This window comes from Colletotrichum siamense, assembly GCF_013390195.1.
Source record: "Colletotrichum siamense strain Cg363 chromosome Unknown KSG_Cg363_contig03, whole genome shotgun sequence".
In the NCBI taxonomy this organism is placed as follows: Eukaryota; Fungi; Ascomycota; class Sordariomycetes; order Glomerellales; family Glomerellaceae; genus Colletotrichum; species Colletotrichum siamense.
Genome location: NW_023501016.1, coordinates 2,617,637 through 2,639,366, shown reverse-complemented (window position 1 = coordinate 2,639,366; position 21,730 = coordinate 2,617,637). Strand labels below are relative to the sequence as shown.

The following is a 21,730-nucleotide window of genomic DNA, read 5'->3' as shown; positions in this document are numbered from 1 at the left end:
GTCTGGCGGCCATGTATGCGCGAGTTAAGTTGGACTAACTTGCTAGTGACAACGCCGCCTTCCATCCACGCCGGGGCGACTGCGCCCAGCTGTCACGGCCCTTCAGTCGCGCAATCCGAGATCAGGTACAAGACACCAGATCAACGACAGGAACCTCCACACATCATTTCGAGCTAGGCCGGTGTTGATCAAACTCCCAGCAAGAGGAGCTGACAGGGTCTCGAATTCGGGCGTCCTACTTTGCCAACCCCAACCCCAGCAAGCCCAGTCCAGTCCAGTCCAGCTTCAACCCCACCAGCCTGGGCGCTTGCTTTGGCTCGCCGCTCGTTACATCACTTTGGGCGAAGGACCCTTGTCTCATTATTTGCCAGGGCTTATCTGTGCCTCTTCTTTCAGATTTTGACGTCCAGTTCTGCTCCAGTGTCACACGCACGCACCTCTGGACGGAATTCGTGGCTTCGACCTTGTGGGTGAGTAGAACCCGTCAACAAGTATCGTCACCCCATCAGCCAGGTCCGACGATCCGTGCTGTTCTCTGGATGCTAAGCGTTTGAGCAGAGCAGACGGCCGTTCAGATACCAGACCCAGCTTGGGCCAAGAACTTAAGCCGCCGGGTCCCAGAACGGCCAGCCGTTGCCACATTCCTCAGTCGACACGGGTGGTGACTCCGTATCAACGCCTTGAATCGACCTACTTCTCCTCCTTCTCGCAGTGCCTGCCACGCCTCAGCCGCCCCAGCACTCACGCGCCATCCCGGAACCTTAATCGACCTAGGGTCGTCTTTTCAAACCGCTCCTCCCGAGGCTAGGGAACCACCAGAACCTTGAGCTCGCAAGGGTAACTGCGCCAAAAACCCCTTCACCCCGCGCCAGCCTCTTTCATCACTTTTCAGGACGACAGCTCTCCATCCTGGGCCATTCTTCTGCCCCATATTGCAAAGGATTGCTAATCTCCTGCCGACATATCATATCTCCGGCATCCTGAACCGTCGAAGCAAACCTGCCCACTGCCTATCCTGTCAACAACCGTTCCAACGCTAGCTTCCCTCTCCCACCACCACCGCCATCCAGGAGCATTTCTTGTGTCCATACGCATTCCACGCCGTGTCTTGCCGGGACGTGGCCGATATACCCACATGCTCGGCCACTTTCGTCTCGCTCTATGACTACACCGGCACTCAAGGTTCGGATCTGACCTTGCTCATCTGGCGGAACGTCCTCATCCTCGACCTTGTCTCTCGATCTTCGCCCCTTGTCCGACCCAAGTGAGTGGAACCGCGGCATATCTACGCATGTTTACTCGTCTTTCCCATTCTTGGTCTCCCCTCGCAGCAAGGCAAAAGTACATGCCACTCACACGTCGGAGATCATTGTCAACGCCAATTACAGCCGACTAGATCCCTTGGCTTGTAGACTCTGGCCAACCACAGACGGTTCTCCTCTACTCACCAGCTGGCAAGGACTTTCGAATTTTACCGGGATGATCTTGGGCACGAAGCCTAGACACAACCATCTCGCCATCTCCCTCTAGGCATTGACTTCCCTTCCTAGCGTAGCACCTACAAGGAGCCCCAGGCATAACGCCAATCCCGCAAGCAGATCACCAAAGCGCAGGTTGTGATACCCGCCCTCCTCAACTCACCTAGTTACATTCTGGTCACTCAGGAGCCCCACCACGGCCTTTACCAACTGTTGTATGAGTTGTGGACAGAAGGTCCTGTGGCTCTGGACGACCTGGACCCCCCTCCTCCTGTGTGGCACAGCTCGAGTTCTCCAAAAACAAGTCCCTCTCCAACATCTCTCGCGCGGCCCCGAACACACCTAGGGAGTCTCCTTTTACGAAAGGCCCAGCCAACGGTCGGTATCTCCTCTGTGGCGCTGCTCAACAAGTAAGCTTCCGCCGTCTACTAGCCATCACCTCGTCGAAGTAGTGCCCATGCCTTGGTACAGGGACCAACAGTCTGTCATAGGAAACCATAGGTCTGAATCGCTCGTCCAAGCTCCTTCACCCCTCTATCTAGACGGATCAGCCTCTCAGAGGATCGGGCACTATCGACCCCACGACTATTTTCCCTGACAACTTTAAGAGACCCGCAACTTGGCTCGCTCGGCAGAATCCGCTTAACCTAGTATTTTCCAGCGCAATTCGCACCGTCGTCCCGTGTTGCCACCGGCGGTCCCAAAGGGATACAGCTCCGTCATTTGCGCTTGTGTGGACAGAGCGTGCCAACTTTGCGGGAAACGTTGGCACACGCTCCACACTACGTTCCCGTCCCCTTGTCTCCCACTCGAAATCTGGACACCAATCACCTACAACCGCAACCATGGGGGACTATTACCACCACTTTCTCACCTCCATGTCCGGAGTGGCAGCCAGCCAGAACATGAGCCCACAGGATACCCATTCTCCCCAATTCCCCGGCGGCCAGATGCCCATGATGGGCGGCGCAATGCCGGGACCTTATCCCAACCTTGGATACTTCACTGGCTTTCCCGACCCCGTCGGGCTCAGCGCCCCCAAATCCTCCCGCAATCGAAGAAAGTCGGCCCCCGGTATTGACCATGTCAAGCACCGCCGCACAAGGTCAGGCTGCTACATGTGCAGAAGTAGAAGAGTTAAGGTAGGCTCGTGAGTCCTGCGCACTGCGTTTGTTGTGCTAATAACCATGACAGTGCGACGAGAGTCGGCCGATATGCGACAGTGTGTAAGCCCGGAACGAAACAGACAACCCGAAATAACTAACATGATCGCAGGATGTCGCAAGGGCAGCCGTGAGTGTATATACCCAGAACCTCCAGCAACCAAAGGCTCGGCAGCACAGACGGCAACTTCGAAAGAAGGCAACACCACACAGCAAGCCAGTCCCGACTCTTCCAACGACCCAGAGGATGGAGAGGAGGACACAGAACCCGCCGGTCTTGACACGATTATTGACGAAGACGAGGGTGACGAAGATTCTCCGCATAAACACTTTGCAGGCCCCAGCAGAAGCAGCACAGCTTCTTCATTCAGCCTTCAGCGCTCAGGAGGAACCCGTGGAAGCTCCGAAACACCCTCGCATGAAGGAACCAAGAGTGCGTCGCCCTCGGCATCGGTGGGGACCTCGAGCAGTCAAGCTACGACTACATACGCGATGCCAGATCTTGGAGTGCTTTCTGTGAGCAGCCACGTCGATTGGTCTCATCTTCCCCTCGACATTCGACAACACCTCGAGTACTTTTGCGAAAATATCACCCACTATCATTATTGCATGCTGGCCGACGCACAAGAGGTGTTTCGTATACATCTTCTTAACTATGCGTTGCGAAACGAAGCTCTGCTTTACGCGGTCGTTGGGTTCGCCGCTTATCACCGCACAATCCAGGACCCTGACGGAAAGATGGAGGACTTTTTGAAGTATTACAACAAGAGTGTCATCTTATTGCTAAACTCTCTCAAGAGAAGAGAAAAGCACGACGTGACCACTCTTCTTACCGTGCTCCAACTGGCGACGATCGAGGTATGGAGTGTCAAGGACATTGGGATCCAGGAGTTAGCTAACAATAGGTCAAATAGGAGTACTTGGGCGACTGGATCAATCTGATGGGTCACCAGAAGGCTGCGTATGAGATGCTGATACACCTATTTTCTCCCGAAACCGCCAATCACAGTCCAGTTGGCCGCATGATCGTGTCTTGGTACGGCCGATTCGACATCTTCATCGCCCTCATGGGCGGGTTTCCGACGATGCTGCCGAGGCAGTGGTTCACGACAAACGTTGAGTACTGTGATAAACAGGCTGCCGTGGACGAAGACAGCATGCATTGGAAATTGGAAGCAGAGTCTGGCAGGCTCAGGGTTATCTCCAGGGATATGTCAACTTTGTTTGCGCGAGGGAGCAGGGGGCAAATATCACCGGAAGATTTCGCCCTGGAGCACGAACGGATTCAAAAAGCGCTTCACGACTGGAAAGACGGCTGGGACCACGAGATGACCGATCCGGCCAACTTCGTTACGGACTTCAGCCATGCGCGGCCGCTGACGGAGGAGGACATTGTGGACCCCTTTGCGCCGGGCATCCTATACAACTTCCCAGCTTTCGCCACAACGATGCTCACCGGCGAGTGGAACTCTACGACGATGATGCACAAATGCCAATCGCCAACAACAAAACGGATGGAGCTATATCAAGAACTGATGGGCCACGCGTACGCGATCTGCCAGATCTTCGAAGCTGTCGAAAGCTGGCCCTCAAAACCGAAGGGCAGCCTCATCACAATCCAGGCATGTGTTGCTCTCTCGGCCTTATTTCTGCCGCATGATCCTAAGCATCACATGTGGATCAGACGCAAATTCGCGTTGTTGGAGACCATGGGGTAAGTTGCCACCCTTGACTAATTGTGCAGTCTCTATGGCCGCTGACAATGAACAACAGATACATCCACCCGATCACTCTGCGATCCAAGATGGCCGAGCTGTTCCAGGAGCCGTCCTGCGTGCGCTGGTGGCTGCCTGACGACGACGGATTCACGCCCATCCTCCAGAGTGTTCGCACCTTCGCGGATGAGCGCAATGCTAACGCGATATCGACTCAGGCGGAAAACCTACGAGAAGTGCGACACATTTTCGCCAAAATGCAGATGTATGACGATCCGTCAGCCCAAGGCGGTCAAGATCCGGCAGCGGCCTGATGTCGGACTAAGACATTGTTTGCATCAAAACTTTCCTCGAGCTTCGTTTACGCACAGCGGATGAAGACAGTGATATGGTCCTGTCCAGATCTGGCCCAAGAAGGCCAAGAGCATTGTTTAGCCATTCGATTTATTCATCATATCCATGTTGCCCATAAACCCAACCTTACCCGTTTCCCCCTTCTTGCATCTAGGCCATGTCTTGCGTTGCGGGCCACGCATTTTGGCGTTTTTGTTCGAACGCGTTCTTCATGAGGAGGTTCACTGTATCATACGTAACTTAGCCCCCTTACCTTCGGCACACTTCCCACCTTTTTCTTGAACATCCTTTTTCACCTTCAGTCCATGAGCGAAAAACAAAAACAGTCCCGCTAGACATAGACATGGTCTTGTTATATTGATACACTGTGATTGGTTGTCACCCATCACAATATTATAAAAGAAAAAAAGTACTATACATCATCGTCCTCAATTCATAACAAGAGTACGCCCCCGCCTCTAGGGGGAGCAACTGCTGCGTGGCTCAACCAGGAGGAAAAAATGGATGGCTTTTTTACCGTGCGCCCACTTCCAATAGTAAAGACACCAATTAACATCACGAATCGTTCTTCTCCTTCGTCTCGGCCTCTTGGTTGGCCTCGTCTTTCTCTGCTGCCTCGTCTTTGCTGCTGTCGTCCGCTGCGTCTGTAGTCGCCTTGGTGGGTTCCTGGGCAAAGTCATGCGTGCTAACGTCCTTATCAGCCGCGTCGTCTTCCTTGGTGTCGTCTGTCTTTTCTTCCTTGCTAGCTCCACCGTCTGTTTCCTCCGTCACGGGCTCCGCCTTCTCTGCTTCTCTCGTCTCAGAAACCTCGTCGGCCTCGTCGTTTGCTGGCGATTCGCCGGCCTCTTCCTCGTCCGCCATCACAACGGTCTGGTCCGCATCATCCAGTGACTCATCCGGTTTTTCAGGCTCCGCCTCCCTCTTGACCTCTTGCACCACCGGCGCTTGTTCCTTCTCCTCAGGAGACGGGACGTCCTCCATTATCTCCTTCTCCACTATGACAGGCACGTCTGCAACCTCGGGCTCCTCCTCGACAGTCTCCGGCGCGGAGATGTGCATGTCGCGCATCTTGCTCGCCACGTCGTTGTTGTCTTCTTCGTCGGCCTCCACAACGGTCGTGACCGCACTGCCAACCGAAGGGCTAGCCCTGACGTGGCGTCTCGTAGCGGTCCGGCCCACGGGCTGGAAGTTGTCGGGGTCCTCGCCCGGAGCAAGGCCTTCGCGCTGGGGAGGCTTGACGATTGACATGGGCAGCTGCTTCTTGTCGGCGCCATTGCCATCCGGCACGGCCGTGGCAGTCTCCAGGCCCTCGGCCTCGGGCGGCAGCTTGTAGTTCTCGGCGGGTAGGAGCTCGTACATGTCGCAGACAGTCTTGAAGAAGACGTATAGACCCGTCTGGCCCTCAATGGTCCAGAACACGGCGCGATGCTGGAACCAGGCGTGGGCGAAGATGCGGTGCAGTCTTCGGAAGACGTTGACGAGGTTCTTGACGGCGACGCCCTTGTTGTGCACATCTGACAGCACGACGAAGCGCGAGGGGAAGATCTTGGGGTCGGTGACGATGTTGGCAGCCCAGTCGAGCGTGTGGCAGCAGTAGTCAATGGCACAGCAGCTCTTAGGCTGCTCGTGGACGGCGCAAAGGAACTGCCACTCGGAAGCACGCATCTCGGGACAGGTGGCGGCGCTACAGGGCGGGGAGTCGAAGAGAAACCCGACGATGAGGGTGTTGCATTGCGAAATGAGGAACCGGCACAGCTCGTACAGCCAGAGGGTGCGGTCGATCCCGGGCGGGGGGGTCGCGAGCTGGATTGCGGTCGTGCGGTTTATCGGGGTGCTGTTGCTGTTCGTGTGGTAGTAATGGAGGGCTGCGAGGTGCTCTTGGAGCTGGAATGCCGAGTCGAGCTACATATCCACGATGATTTGTCAGTATGAGGACGGAAGGCGCACGCAGGGTAGGCGCTTAGGGGAGTCTGGTCTTATCACGACCTCGGGCGGCAAGGACAAACCTCATTAAGGGGGACCAGCGGCGGCCCGGCTGCCATATCGGCTGCCTTGGTGCCCGGATGTATGCGGCGCCTTGAGTTGGCGTCGATCAGTGACTGCTCCATCGGGGAAGCCTGGCGATTTGACTGCGCGCCCATAGAGGGGGATTTGGGGCCGATCTGGATCTCTGCGGGCGGCGGTGGGCTGGGCAGCCGGGGCGAGCTCGGCGCCATTGACATGGTGCGAGAGGAAGGTATACGAGAGGCGATGCTTGCGAGCGACAGGGAGGAAGACAAATTCGTTGTCGGGAAGACTTTCGCGGGAAGATGGTGGGAGTGTGGTGTGTTTGGATCGTCGGTGATGGTATCGTGCGAAAAGTCGACCCGAGACGGGCGGCTGGAGCTCTCCAAGTCACACAGACAGTCACACACACACGCCGTGGGCACATTGGATAGAGAAGGTACCTCAATTTGGGGGCCAGAGCTTCCCGCCCAGTTCAGGTCGGACAGAGCCCCTACAAGGCTTAGTCAGGATCTGTCCTCTTTTTCCCCGGGATGGCCAATATTAGACTGTCGAGTGGGGCCAGTCGACGTCAAATTCGCAGTTGGCAGCGGTACGTACCTGGGTGTAGCCAAAGCTGCCATACCTCATCTCAGTCGCCTGCCTCACATCTTGTACGTAAAACACGCCTTTTCAACGACGATCATAGACGTGCTTCGCACAAAACTGCGGACTCAAGTTTTCTCAACCTGGGTTCTGAGAAGCAAACCTAGACCGTCATAACTCAGATTTGCACTTACAGAAAGACTACTGGTCCGAGCACAGTCACAGGGTTCCCCTTCATTCTGCACCATGGATTTCGACGACGATGCCCCGCCTGATCTGGTCGAGGCGGGAACTGTCGTCGATGAGGATCTGCCACCGTCTGACAAACAGATCAAAGTTCCCATCACCATCGTAACGGGATATCTGGGTGCCGGAAAGACGACATTGTTGAATTATATCCTGACTGCTCAGCATGGAAAGAAAATTGCTGTGATTATGAATGGTTTGTCTCATGACTTTGCCTGTTGAGATTGAAATCTAATGTATCGCAGAATTTGGAGACTGTCAGTCAAAGCAACTAAGTGCATGGAAATGATGCTAAACCTAATCAAGCACTCGATATCGAGAAGTCTCTCACTGTCAACAAGGGCGATGAGCAGGTTGAAGAGTGGCTTGAAGTTGGCAACGGATGCATATGCTGTTCCGTCAAGTAACACTTCCCATTGAGACACGTGCCTATCAGACATGCTAACCTTTGAAGGGATACTGGTGTCAATGCGATTGAATCCCTCATGGAAAAGAAGGGCGCGTTTGATTACATCCTCCTCGAAACTACAGGTCTTGCGGATCCTGGTAATCTAGTGCCCCTCTTCTGGGTCGATGATGGGTTGGGCAGCACCATCTATCTCGACGGCATCGTCACACTCGTCGACGCCAAAAATATCCTTAGCAGCCTCGACGACCCCTCCGGCAAGATCGAGCTCGAAGACCAGGAGGACGACCATGGCCACGGTCCACTAATGACTACAGCGCATGTGCAGATTTCTCATGCCGACGTCATTGTCATCAACAAGGCTGATTTGGTGTCCGAAGAGGAGTTGACGCGTGTTCGGGCCAGAATCGAGTCAATCAACGGCTTGGCAAAGGTCCATGTCACGCAAAAGAGCGAAGTGCCGAGTTTGGAAGGCTTCTTGTTGGATTTGCATGCGTATGATCAGGTCGCAGAGCTCGATTTGGGCCAAAAAGGGCACAGTCACCTTGACTCTGTGCGTCCCCCCGAGATGAACATCACGCTTTGTTGGAAGATCCTCACTGACTTGGCCGCAGACCATCTCTACTGTCTCGATACCCGTGCCTAGATTGGGACCTAGTCAAATTGCCAACGTCGATAAGTGGCTGAGAAAGATCCTCTGGGACCGCCGCTTACCTGGGGATGATAAAACAGTTCTCGAAGTGCACCGTGCCAAGGGTCGGCTTGTATTTGAGAATGGAGACGTGAAGCTCATACAGGGTGTCAGGGAGATTTTTGAGATTCTTGACTCGCCCGATCAGACGCGTGAAGCAGTGGGAGAAGGCAAGATCATTCTTATTGGAAGGTATCTCCAGGGCGTAGACTTTGAGAAGAGTCTCTTGGAGACTCTCAAGTCGGATGCGTAGAAATAGAAGCACTTGCAAGCCGAAGTCATGATAATGGTGCGCATGTCGAGGCTAATGCGTCACGTCGTCGATATGTACAGTGTTTCAATGGCCAGGAAAGCAGCGAGCGTCACTCAGACCCCAGCAGCCCGATCTCATCATTTAAGGTTCGCAAACAGATTGTGCACTCGAATCTTCAGCAACTCTTCCAGGTACGTTGCCTCGACGTGGTGGAACCGAGAGCAATTCTCCATGCCAGGACCACGGCCCTGGCGTAATACTTTGTTGGATGTAGCTTTGGGTGCACAGCAGACGGTACGAGTTCTCTCTCAATGTAGTCGAGTCTGCAGACGAGTGATGCAGGTGGTTGGCAGCTAGGAGACATCTGCTTACAAAAGGCAATCGCTTTCCAGGAAACGAATAAAGACTGCTGGCGGTGATGAGAAGCACAACCCGACAATCAGAGCTCTCGGGGGATGCCGTCTCCAGGCACCAAGTACAAGGGTCATGTAGCCAGACATGGGTCACATACTGATACGCCATGGGTGAACCAACGATGTTGGATGCTGCGCCCGCAATAGACTCCGAGTCTGGACCCTTCAGGTCATCATCCCATGTACTCGGAAAGGAAGCGATGTCAAAAAAGGCTCTAGAGCGTGTAGCGCTTGCTCGCACTGGCTGCAGGGGTTTTGGAGGGGCTCTGGGCGCACAGGCCATCGGGTCCATCTTTGACCGGTCTTCCGTGCGTTAGCGTTGACTGAGCCACTCGACCTCTCGACGCCTGTACACCAACAATCCCCGTAGAGCTTCATCCGTTGGTAGCTTCGTCGACAAAAATAATCTTTCGAGCGAATCCGACCCATCACCGATCCGAATTGAGCCCCGAGCCAGATCCGAACACGAACGTAACTACGCGATTCTCGATTGCGACCATACAACTCACGAGCCCTAATCATGAATCGACCAGGTAGGCCAGATCCTCGCCCATCTCCTTTCAGCCTCGAGGGTACCCCGCCGTTTGCATGTCCATCAAGGCCATCTCCATCGTGCCTGCCCAAACGAGTCCCCCTCGACTCTATATCCTCCATATGCCTACGTAGGATGCTGCGATAACGCACGCGACTTGCCCTGCCACCCTCAACCTGCCCACGAGACCCCGCCATCGCCATCCAACATGGGATCATCAGGCTCTGCGCCAGGGCAAACAGCCGTAAAACGTAGACTGGCAAACAAACGCGCGACCTCTCCCATACATTTTCCATATCATTCAGCCCCGAAGCCAGTGGAATCTCGTTCAAAACAAAGCCGCTTTCCAAGTTCTCAAAGCTGACAATGGGGCCCCAAGTAGGAGCAGTTCCTCAATCACTGCGAGGCATACCGACAGGCTTTGGTGGCCAACAGCAACAGCAGCAGCAGCAGCAACAACAGCAACAACAAGCAGGAAGGGCAGTGTCAAATCGGTTACCAAATGGTAAACTAGGTAGGAGGACAGCCTTTGTCCAGGCGCAAGCACGTGCTGGAACATCACACAGATAAAGAGAGATCGCGACGTTAACATGGTGTGCTTGGGATCTGTAGGAAGTAATGGCAGTGGATGGGCATTTGGTGGAGGAGTGCCTATGGGAGGTGCTGGATTGCAAAATCCAGCTCGCCAGCTTGGAGGCAATGTCAGTTTTGCACAGAGCTTAAGCGGGTCGCAACCGGCAACACCACTGGACCTTTCGTACGTTCCTTCCCCCTTCAAGCTGAACAACTTTGCGCACACCCTCCTTCTCGTCCTTGTTATTGTTGCTGTTGTTATCGTTCCCTCTTGCACCCTTTCCCACCCCCGGGAGCCACCCCAGCACTCGCACCTGCATTTTCGTCCTCAACCCACGATCACTGGGGGCAACAGCTATACCAGACAACAGGCGCGCCTCCTGCTCCGCTCTTCCAGGTATCATTGTACTACCAGTCTTGTACCCTGTAGCCCTTCTTCTCCTTTTCATCATGGTCAGCAAGCGCAAGCGCATTTTGCTTCAGAAAAGCAGGAAGCTGAGGGACAAGATGGAGTCCAAGGAGCCCTCATCTGAGGATCACCCCAAGAAGGGCTACGCCGAGGTTTTGAAGACGTAATTTTATTTCCCATGGCCTCTCCTCTTCATTTCTCATTTTTCTTCTATCGGTGGATATTTACGTTTTTTTTGGGATGGCGTTGGTGCTGACTTTTGAAGTAGCGAATTCCCCTCGCTCTCCAACAACGCCCAGATGAACAGCAGCGGCCAAGCGAACATGTGGTCGTCAACGGCTTCGCGAAACTTGGGCAGTGGCCCTGTGCCACCGCGGAACCAGTCGACACCGTTGTCTGCTCAGACCGCTCAGGAGGAGCTCTTCACTCCGACTTCAGCTCGCCAAGGCGGATTCCGATTCGGTACTCAGAACAGCGGAGGAGCGGCGACCCAGGCGCCGTCTAACCCGGCGGACGATTTCCCACCGCTGAACCGTAACGCGAACGGTGAGATTGGCGGCGAGCGCGGTGTCAACCTGATGCCCTCATTGGGCTTTGGCAACCAGGCAAGCGGCGCGGCCGCTGCGATACCTCCTAGTCGTGGCGCAGGAAACGGCCTGCTCAATGCTCTGTCCGCGAACAGCAGAACCTCAGATGACCGTTCACCATCTGCCGCCAGCGGCCAAGGTGAGAAGAATCATAATGGCTCACATCGCTCTCATACTCACACATACCAGGCCAGTCAAGATCACAAGAAGTGTCTGTGGATGACAGCAGACAGAAGGGAAGCGCTTTCCGCGAGGAGGCTTCTGGCGATAGTTCATCTCAGTCTGCCGAGAACCGCAATCCTTTGGGTGCCATCGGCAACGATTCACTCACCGGCAAGGGCAAGGAGGAAAAGGACGGCCAAAGTCTGGAGGTGCAAGATCCTTTGGCTGGCCTGGCACCTATCGACAAGTTCGGCTTGAAGGGCCTGCGCATGTTGATGACTAACTACCCCAGCTACGGAGCGCTCATGCAGGGAATGGATCCCAACGAGTTCGGTCTCAATGTCAACTCTTCAGAGTAAGGGACCCGAGGATGTATGATGTGACCTCCTGCTAACTGGACAGACTCATCTCAACCCAGATCTACTCTCTGTTCGATGACACGCCTCCCCGGCCCGCGATTCCCAACGTCCGTCTCCCTGAGTGCTACAAGGTGACGAATGTGCAGCCTATCGAGACAAAGATCCCGTCGTTCAACGAGGAAACCCTCTTTTGGATCTTCTACAGCTGTCCTCAAGACATCAAGCAGCACCTGGCTGCGCAGGAATTGTGGGGATTTCCGTTTCCTCAACTCACCAGTACCACTGCTAACTCTCTGCAGGCACACACGGAACTGGCGTTGGCACAAGAAACTGCACTTCTGGCTGACCAAGGACGAGCTCATGATGCCCGCTAGCCTTGGCCCGAACCACGAGCGCGGTTACTACATAATCTGGGACACTATCAGCTGGCGTAAGGAGCGGGTACGTCTCACTGTTTACCCCATAGTCCTGCAGAAAACTAACAAACAGACGCAGAGAGAGCTTACTCTTCACTACGGCGACTTGGAGACGAACTTGGCACCGGCAGCATAAGGTGTTCTGTTTTACTGGCTTCCTCATCAACTTGATGAGGCTCAAAACGGCTTGATACCTGGGTAGCTTACCGAACAGGCGTTGAGTCATGTGGATATGGCATCGTTTTACAGGCTTCCGGACTGAAGCAGGGGCAGAGGGCGATAGGCCTTCATGCTTTGTGTGTATGATTCACTGGTCATTGGGAATTACGGCGGCCGTCAACGAAGGGAAATAAAAGACGCTGCCGAATCTGCGAAGCACTCTCTCAGTTCCAACCGTAGAATTTTCCTCTGAGTGCCTGTCGGAGTAAGACAGATTTGTTGTTGCCCATGTTGATGCGGTTACTCAGGCGGCTCTGTGGGTGGTAGCATCGCCTGCAGGCAGGACCGGGACGCTGAAAGTGAAGTGCCCCGTGCGCTCCTTCCCTGTGCGGAACCCTCCGGCTGCTTCGCGCCACATACCTCCTAAGCTCCTAGCCCCCTGCTCCCTGAGCAAGGCTGATGAGCTCATCTCCATAAAAGCTGCCAGCTAACTTACCTAACTACCGCGAACAACGTACCTGTCCCGATCGCATACTTATCACGCCCAGCGGCGATTCGGACCCCCCCGCCTCTGACTTCATCAACGAAACCCACGTGAGGCGAGCGAACAGCATCTTTGCCAACCGAGGAACGTAATCGCCAGGGTATCATTGCACGCACCATCTCTGACCCCTCGATCGAAGCACTCCGGCCAGTCCGGCAAACAACGAATACGCCCTCCCCTCGCAGTCATGGCGAACGAGCAAATCTCGCTCCCGTATCTGATAGTGATACTGCTTGTCACAGCATTTGTGATACGGTTCCTCTTCTTCTCGCCATCACCGCCACCGTCGGCATCGGCATCCCGGCAGAGCGCGGCATCAGTGCTGCGCACGCGCGAAGCTGCTGTCGAGAGGATACAGCAGATGTTCCCCCAGGTGGATCGACGGACGATTCTATGGGATCTGCAAAGGAATGGAGGCAACATTCAGGCCACGTCCGAGAGAATCTTGGCGGGACGCATGGAAACGGTAAGTGTCCAATGTCTTTGAAATGTGGACTAGGCTACGATGCATGGGCAGTTGCTGCAGAGAACTGTTGTGGCACTGAGGTCGCGATTCGCTGTTTATGGACATGTTCAAAGGCAAAGTGCATTGTGCTGACCGAGATACGATCAACAGCCCCCGGTCACCTTCCAGCCACCTCCTCCGCCGGGAACTAGCCCAGCGGCAGCAAGCGCCGCCACCGCAGCAGCCTCCAAGGCCGCCGAGAAGCCTTCGCAACCTGACTTGATCACGAGATACAAGCTGCAAGACAAGATTGCACAGCAGCAGGCGGCAGCGGCGGCAGCGGCCGAAGCAGAGAAGGAGAGGGGCAGCAAGGGATGGAGTTCGAATCGAGATGAGAGGCAGGCGCTGTTGCAGAAGCGCAGAGACGAGATGATTCTGGCGGCGCGGAGGAAGATGGAGGCCAAGATTGCCGCGGAGAAGACATCAAGCTAATGACTTTTGTCTGAGTAAACGGAGTTTCTTGTTAGGGGTACAGAACGGAATGGGATGGGGCAGGCAGAGCGCAACATGCATTTGAGAGGTCTGTACACATTCACATTACTCACAGTCACAAACAACAGCAGATATAATATCTTTCAATTCAGTGGATAGCGTTGAAGGAAGACGAACATTATGGGCGTGGGGTAGTGCTTTACGTCGAAGGGATGATGTTCCCGTTACCATGTTCCCTATGTGATTCCGCAGGCGGGAATCCCACATGGGTGCTCTACCTCATGCCTAGCGGGGATCGCCTCGAGGGAGGGCCATGGGGGCGCGATGAGGGTAGATGAGATGAGCATGTGCTTGCCGACAAGCACGACTCAGGATCCCAAAGAAGTAGGGACCACCAATGCAATGCGATATTGTACCGTGAACGCTCACAACTAATTCTCCTTCAAAGTCAACCATCTTGGCTGCTGTTGCGACGATGTTCTGCTGACCTCCTGCAACTCACCCATCACTGAAGTTTATGTCAGAGACTGGTTTGACAGCAACTCAAAAAAGTATGGTTGCAAAGATCACGTTGGACAGTCCTCCCTATCTATTTGCTGGCTTATTTGTTTCATTTGCTGGTTGCGAGCGCCAGAATGCTTATCGAATGCCCCCCCAATTTGTTTCATGAATCAGAGTTGTGTCACCTTCCTTCAGCCACAGGTTCAACTCAAGTGCCAAGTGAGGCTCTCACTCTCGCGGAGTGGGAGGCTCAGTTGAGTCAATTGAGAGGTGCCTCACAGAAGTATGTCTCACTGGGCTATGCGGGAGGCCTGGCTGCCCTTCGCAACGGGACACGATTAATCTTGCGTCCTGTCTTACACGTGCGTCTCTACCGGCCCCCCTCCGGTTCTGCGCATTCGTGCTCTCTTATCTTTCATTTTATACGAACACGTCTCCCATCAAAGTGAGGTGTTTAATGACCTTGTGGGGGTTGAGCGTGATGGCGCAGGAATGTGAGTTTCTCAGGCAGGTTATCTCTGCTGGCGTCATTCAGGGCATCCGTCGCGCGCGCGCGCGCACGCAAACGCATGTGCTCTTCTGTAATCAGGGATTCGGTGATCTCCAGCGGAACACATGAGCGATTGTGAGCCACACGCAGGACCCAGAGACCCAGTTTCGTTTCCACCTGGCAGCAGTTTAAATGTGCTTGTGTGCCTCGGGGACGAGGTCGGCGGTGGGGCTTGACTCGGGTGCAGCGGTGTCGTTGTTGTCCTCGGGCCTGAGAAAAAGTACTATTACAGAACACACGTGGGGGGCGGGTTCCCCTTCCTTTGGTGTCGAGTCTAAAGTTACACCGCCCTCTGGAAGAATATTCCCTTGGGAAAGCCGGAGTCGGATCCGGGTCATACAAAGAAAGGGAATAGAGACACTGGGAAGCGTTCCATCAAAGGGAACACAAACATGGACACCCGACGTCCTCGCCCTCCCTCTGTTGGAGTCTGGTTCGCTGGACGTGGTTGGCTGACGGTGCCCCGATGCGGCGGGCTAACTCTGCTTGGCGCCGATGTCAGATCCCCCCTCGAGGTACCTACTGAGAAGGTGTTTCGTTTTGCGGTTTCTCTGAATCCTTCTGACTGGGCCAGTGCACGCTTCTTGACTGACGCCGAGAGCATTCGACATTGTTGGAAACAAGTCCCTTAGAGACGAGACTACTCTCGTCCCGAATCAAACCAGCGATCGCAAAAGACCCTGCAGCGGATGTCAAAAACAATCCGAGGTTTTGTCTCGTGGTGGGCAGAGGAAAGAAACTAGCAGAGAAACGGCGTCCGGTGGCGAAGAGCCACCCATACAGAGGATTTATTAGAGAAAGAACGTCCGCAATAGTTCGTCTTTTGCTGTGTGGCGGGGTCCTCGGGGAAAGTCACAGAGACAGAGTGTGGTCACTCTCTTGGATGTGTGTGGGATGGAGGGGGGGACATGTCGGGATGGTTCCAAGATGCGGCGGCGTGGGCTGGCGGCTGGATCTCACTCGCTGCGTTAGTGCGTGGTGATTTTCAACCGCTTTTCTGCTTTTTGATTTGCTTCGTCCACTGCTGATCCGTCCAGTTGCTCAAGTCTTCTGCAGCTGGTTGAACAACTTGTTGACAATGTTGCACAGCAGACAGTGACATGCTGGAACCGCATATGACGCTGCAGCCGGGAGAACCCCTGTAACATTTGGCGTGCCATATCTTCATGAGTTCTCTTGGGATAAGGCACCTTCATGCGTTGCATCGCGCCATGATGAACATGCTGTGCAGTGCTTTGCCCACGGTTGTTGGAATGGAAGTATTCGGCAAGGTATTCTCAGAAGCAGACTGAGAGACGGGTGCACTGCAAGACGGAGTCCGGTACGTACCCGGTGGCATGGGTGGATCAGATAGACGATAAGCCCCGCTCCGACCCAACATTTTTGTCTTTCACATGCTAGAGGGACGCTACCGCAACGAGGCGTTCCAAGTACTCCCGGTCGAGCTCACTCTCACCTCAAGTCATGGGCGACGGGGGCGTGCGGTTTGAGCTCCCGGGGCCCTTCACACACACTGACCCGACCACGACTCTCTCTGCGGTGGACTTGCACCCGTCTTCCGCCTTACGCTTTGTACGCCGTAGGTACTAAATGCGGTAGCAAAGGCGCAGTGGTTACAGTCGACGTAAACAACAACAGCGCGGGGGACGCAGGTAAACAGCTAGCCACAAGACTCTTAAAGCAAGACAGGGTACCTCGTGGATGCATCTCCCACTTCCCCGGCCAGTCACCCAGTCCACGTTCACCTCGTTCTGAGGTAACTTTTCGGACGGGACTCTTCCCTCGTATCATCCCCATCCCCATCCCCGGCCACCACCGATTCCCATCCGCCCACCGCCTGGGAAAAGGAAAAAGATCCAAAAACGGCCAGGGCCTACCGGCCAGACTCCAGGGTTACCCTTTCCTGCTTGGCACCTTGTCGTCTCGTCCCTCTTCGCCGCCTTTATTTTTTATTTGCTCTTGTACTCACTCGAGATCCCATTTTCTTTGTCTCACTTCACATTCTTCAACCCACGTTTACTTACAGGTTCATCCCACCAAGTAACCATCTGCCAAACCTCTACTTTTTCTCGCCTTGCTGCTCTACAACCCTTGTTGCTGCCAAGCCACATCTCGAAGACAGGAATCTTCTCTCCCCTTTACCTCGGAAGAACAGCTACCTGCGCAGACGCATCGGAGACGTTCCATTGGCGGGCGATACCAACATCTCCAGACCTCCCCTCACCCAGCATTCCCGGATTGCTAGAAAGCGCGCGCTGGGCTAGAACACCTACCGTTGGTCGACGACATTCCTGATCTCGCCCAAACCGTCCTCGATCACAGGCCAGGAACTCACCTGAAGGCCTATTTCTCCGAATTCCCCAGCGACTCGATTTGTTGTGGTACTGCGATACTAAACCCGGCCGCCGGTGGAAGAGACCCGAAAGACACATAATGCCCCCCTTGCGACCTTGGGCAACCATTTTCGAAGAGTTTCATTTACAGCAGAGTAGAATGTCATCGACAGTATTCTCAATGCTTCCCACGTCACTACAGGCGCGGCTGCCGCTGCCGCCAATAAAACAGCTCCGCAAGACTGTGAGCCTACAAACCCTCACCTCCAGCAGGCAATCGCATACCCGTTCCCTCTCTGGCCTCGACGGCGTCCATTCCAACACCACCCAGTCCCACATCATTTCGGAGACGGAGGAGCACACGAGGCTGGTGGCAACCGAGCACCATCAGTCATCGCGGACGTACGAGGTTCGATCGGCTGCGGACAAGCAAGAGTATCAACAACAGCAAAGTGAGCACCAGGTGCAGCTGCTACAGGCCCCGCAACAATCGAATGTGGATTGGCGATGGGTCCAACAAGGTAATTGCCAATTTACCTAATTCTCAGGTCGTATTACTGATTTGAGTGTGCTTTAGGTGTGAATCTGATCAACGTGGCTCGCGATGATACTCGTCGACCACCTACCATGGGGCCGGGAGCGGAATTTGAACGGAAAGCTTTCATCGACGGCGTTGAGTACATACTCAAGGCTCTACCAGGAGATCTGAATGACATGGAGATCGACCGCCTTCGTGCCTCTTTGCCGAATAATCTCAGATCCCCTGCTGGTGACCGGTCGCATTCACCGTCACGCAGCCCGAGTGGACCGCGATCAATTCTCCACCGAGGCGTTCAGACGGCCGTTGTCAACATCTTCATCCTCATTCACCTGGCTTTACCATACATTGTCCTTCTCATCCGCCTGGCCGCCCGTACCGAGAGAGAATACAAGCTATCCGAGAGAGTTGTGGGTTCCGGCATGAGCTTCGCCAATACCGTTGGCAGCTTCGGCATGAGAACTACGGGCGCTCTTTACAACGTTGGTGACGGCCGGGTCGGACAAGCACTCACGGAAGCGATTGCCTGGACCGTGGAGGGGGTCACGGGCGGTCTTTCCGAAGGAGTTGGTGAGGGTCTGAGCATCGTGGGCGCGAAACGGCAATGATATGAACGATAAGGATACAGAATCCAACGCTACGAGATGCCTCTCGTTATTACCCAGAAAGGGCATTTTCTTATCATCTATCTTGGCTTTAGACTTTCGGAGTACATTTCTGGGTTTTGTGTTGGTTCGGTCGGCAGGTCTTTGGGAACGACTGGAAAGAGGAGTTCTTCTTTTGGACGATTTGAACATTACGAAGACCACTGTGGTCGAAGCGAGGTATGGGCGCTGGCTTGCTGGCGCGAGTCAGGATATGGGCGTTTCCAATCTACCTCACTTGAGAGAGATTTGATGATCAAGAGTGGTTGCATGCATTTATTCTGGTCAAACCCATCTAGCCGTCGGATACGGCAAGAGATGGGTGATACGGGTAGACACGAGCCTACGTAGAATTCTCGATAGCTCAAAATGAAGAAACACTATCATGACACTGACAGCAAACTGACTCGTTGACGTCGGCGCTGGTCCAGTTCGAGTTTGGGTTTCGCATGAGCGCCTCGGGATGGCCCCGGATTTCACATGACGGGAAAACGTAAGTGCAGAGAACGTGTGCTTCTTAATCCACTTGCCTGGGCCTCCCGCCTTACTGAAAGTTGGGGTTGCTGGGAAAAGTGCAGAGTTACTCAACCAGTTGATATATACCATGAGAAACCCCGGACAACGACTCTGTTGCGTTACCATCCATTTTCTTCTGTTTGACGCCAAACACTTCTACAAGGATCCAGTGTGCCGCCGGAGCCAACCGGGGCGCGCCCTTGAAGATCCACGACTGGTCCCTCGATGGACCCACAAAAAACTTATCGAAGACGTCTGATTAGGCCCGAGACCAAAAAAAAAATCCATCGCCTCCCATCCACCTCCCAACTATCGCAGTTCGACGGTGAAAAAACAGAGCAAGACGTCTCCGTCCCAGTACCTTCATTCATTCCCTTTTTCATTCAAACTACATTGTACTCGCTTCTTATCCAGGTTATTCCGCTCTAATACGTCTAAATGTTTCGCCAATCTCTTAGGAGATGTGTTCGCATCAGCGGCGCAAGCTTCGCCGCCCCTGCCCTCCGAACCACGCGACCGGTCGTCCTCAAGTCAATCGCCCAGCCCTCCCAGATTGCGCTTCGTGCGCCTGCCAGCTTGAATGCCTTCAGGCTCTACTCGAGCGAGGCCGCGGCGGCTGCTCCTGAGCAATCGGCCGATGCCCCCCAGCAGAAGTCCGGTCCCATTTCAAGATTCGAGGACCTGCGCACCCTGGGCGTCCACGACAACCTTGTCAACAGCATCACCAAGGGCTTGAAGTATGAGACCATGACCGATGTTCAGTCCAAGACTATCGAACCGGCGTTGAAGGGAATGGACATGTAAGTCCCGAATTACTTCTCTTCCAAAGTGATCACTCGCTAACTGACTTGTTCCAGGGTCGCCCAAGCCAAGACCGGTACTGGAAAGACGCTTGCCTTCCTCGTTCCTATCCTTCAAAGAATGATCTCCGCGGATCCCTCCCTCGCCACTCGTCGAGCGCGCTTCTCTGCCGACGCCTCCGACATCCGCGGAATCATCATCTCTCCTACCCGCGAGCTTGCTGAGCAGATCGCCGTTGAAGCCGAGAAGCTGTGCCAGGGCACCGGCTTGGTTGTCCAACGTGCTGTTGGCGGAACCCAGAAGCGGCAGATGCTTATGGAGACCCGCAAACGCGGATGCCACTTGCTTGTCGGAACGCCCGGTAGACTCAACGATCTCCTGAGCGACCGAAGCAGCGGTATCAGGGCCCCGAACTTGGCTGCCATTGTCCTCGACGAGGCCGACCGCATGCTGGATGTCGGCTTTGAGAGAGAACTGCAGGATATTGTTTCGCAGTTGCCCGACGCTAAGGAGACTCAGCGTCAGACTCTCCTCTTCTCCGCCACCATCCCCAGCAATGTCATTAACCTCGCCCGCCAGTGGGTCCGCCCCGACAACTTCGACTTTATCCAGACCGTCTCCAAAGACGACGTGCTTACCCACGAGAAGGTGAAGCAGCATGTTGTCAACTGCAGAGGCTGGGGCAACGTGCTTCCCTCCCTGTACGAGCTCATGCACACTGAGCTCGAGAAGCGTGCCAAGAACCCTGACCTGCTGCCTTTCAAGGCCTTGGTCTTCCTTCCCACCACCGGCTTTGTTGAGCTGGCCAGTGAGATCGACCGAAGCATGAAGCATATGAGAAGCCAGTACGACCGTGTCTGGAGCTGGCGCATTCACTCCAAGCTCACCCAACCAGCGCGCACCAAAGCTGCTGATCAGTTCCGCGCAGCGACTTCTGGAATCCTCTTCTCCTCAGACGTCACTGCCAGAGGTTTGGACTTTCCCAACGTAACCCACGTCATCCAAGTCGGCGCCCCCAGCGACCGTGAGCAGTACATTCACAGACTCGGCCGCACTGGTCGCGCGAAGAAGGAAGGCGAAGGCTGGCTCATCCTCCCCGAGTCCGACATCCGCAAGGCTCGTACCGAGTTGGCTGGCCTCCCGATTGAGCCATCCGTTCTTGAATCTGCCAAGGTCGATTTCACCAGGGGAGAGACGTCCAGTGAGATTACTAAGGCGGTAACTAAGGCTGCGTCCGAGGTTCCCGAGATGGTTCTCGATAAGGCCTACTTGTCTCTGTGGGGACAATTCGACACCAGAACGGCGCAAGCCAAGGCGGACGAGCTCAAGGAGTGGTGGGTTGATGGCATGCAGAAGGATGACGTGCCATTCATGAGCAGGCAAGCACTCGAGAAGCGCGGCATCAGAAACATTCGGGGCATGAACACCTCCTCCCCTAGAAGACCCAGTTACGAAGACGACCAGCCTCGTGGTTACGGTCGTGACTCTGGTCGCGGATATGGTCGTGATTCTGGCCGCGGATTTGGTCGTGACTCTGGTCGCGGATTCGGTCGTGATTCTGGCCGCCGTGCGCCTCGCGACGGATTTGAAAGGATGGAGCAAGACCGCTTTGGCGACAACAGAGGAGGCCGCCCTCAGCAGAGATCCCAGAAGGCATCTTTCTAAGCTGTAGTCTCTAGGAGAAAAGAACGATTGAAGTGGAGAGAGAGGCCCGTGATGGTGACGGGCCTCGAAACGTGTTAGACATATCATACCCCACCACACCCCCAAATTTCCCTTTGGTCTGTCTAGGAGGCAGATTTGTATCATAGACATGATTTTGTTACGGAGCCACGATAGAAGGTCAGTTTGGGGGGCGAAA

At 54.7% G+C, this 21,730-nt stretch overlaps 7 protein-coding genes across 7 annotated transcripts; 6 read left to right on the top strand and 1 right to left on the bottom strand.

Moving 5' to 3' along the window:
• Positions 1-2,323: 2,323 nt before the first annotated feature.
• CGCS363_v004697 (Sterol uptake control protein 2) lies at positions 2,324-4,670 on the top strand (the record flags this gene model as incomplete). Its single annotated transcript, XM_036636546.1, has 5 exons — positions 2,324-2,620; positions 2,673-2,700; positions 2,754-3,499; positions 3,556-4,355; positions 4,415-4,670. 5 exons carry the CDS (start codon positions 2,324-2,326, stop codon positions 4,668-4,670), a joined length of 2,127 nt encoding a protein of 708 aa, XP_036498949.1.
• Positions 4,671-5,265: 595 nt separating this feature from the next.
• Mob4 (MOB kinase activator-like 4) lies at positions 5,266-6,932 on the bottom strand (the record flags this gene model as incomplete). Its single annotated transcript, XM_036636545.1, has 2 exons — positions 5,266-6,612; positions 6,717-6,932. 2 exons carry the CDS (start codon positions 6,930-6,932, stop codon positions 5,266-5,268), a joined length of 1,563 nt encoding a protein of 520 aa, XP_036498950.1.
• Positions 6,933-7,545: 613 nt separating this feature from the next.
• Positions 7,546-8,895, top strand: Cbwd1 (COBW domain-containing protein 1; the record flags this gene model as incomplete). Its single annotated transcript, XM_036636544.1, has 5 exons — positions 7,546-7,741; positions 7,791-7,802; positions 7,852-7,948; positions 8,000-8,504; positions 8,566-8,895. 5 exons carry the CDS (start codon positions 7,546-7,548, stop codon positions 8,893-8,895), a joined length of 1,140 nt encoding a protein of 379 aa, XP_036498951.1.
• Positions 8,896-10,863: 1,968 nt separating this feature from the next.
• Positions 10,864-12,482, top strand: not2 (General negative regulator of transcription subunit 2; the record flags this gene model as incomplete). The annotated part of the gene is made up of 6 exons (XM_036636543.1): positions 10,864-10,985; positions 11,091-11,548; positions 11,599-11,926; positions 11,974-12,177; positions 12,230-12,371; positions 12,426-12,482. The coding sequence occupies 6 exons, from the start codon at positions 10,864-10,866 to the stop codon at positions 12,480-12,482; spliced, it is 1,311 nt and encodes a 436-aa protein (XP_036498952.1).
• A 754-nt stretch (positions 12,483-13,236) lies between these two features.
• On the top strand, positions 13,237-13,986 carry CUE1 (Coupling of ubiquitin conjugation to ER degradation protein 1; the record flags this gene model as incomplete). The annotated part of the gene is made up of 2 exons (XM_036636542.1): positions 13,237-13,515; positions 13,666-13,986. The coding sequence occupies 2 exons, from the start codon at positions 13,237-13,239 to the stop codon at positions 13,984-13,986; spliced, it is 600 nt and encodes a 199-aa protein (XP_036498953.1).
• Positions 13,987-17,551: 3,565 nt separating this feature from the next.
• Positions 17,552-18,516, top strand: CGCS363_v004692 (uncharacterized protein; the record flags this gene model as incomplete). The annotated part of the gene is made up of 2 exons (XM_036636541.1): positions 17,552-17,891; positions 17,948-18,516. The coding sequence occupies 2 exons, from the start codon at positions 17,552-17,554 to the stop codon at positions 18,514-18,516; spliced, it is 909 nt and encodes a 302-aa protein (XP_036498954.1).
• A 990-nt stretch (positions 18,517-19,506) lies between these two features.
• On the top strand, positions 19,507-21,534 carry CGCS363_v004691 (ATP-dependent RNA helicase cyt-19; the record flags this gene model as incomplete). The annotated part of the gene is made up of 2 exons (XM_036636540.1): positions 19,507-19,868; positions 19,926-21,534. The coding sequence occupies 2 exons, from the start codon at positions 19,507-19,509 to the stop codon at positions 21,532-21,534; spliced, it is 1,971 nt and encodes a 656-aa protein (XP_036498955.1).
• Between the last annotated feature and the right edge of the window lie 196 nt (positions 21,535-21,730).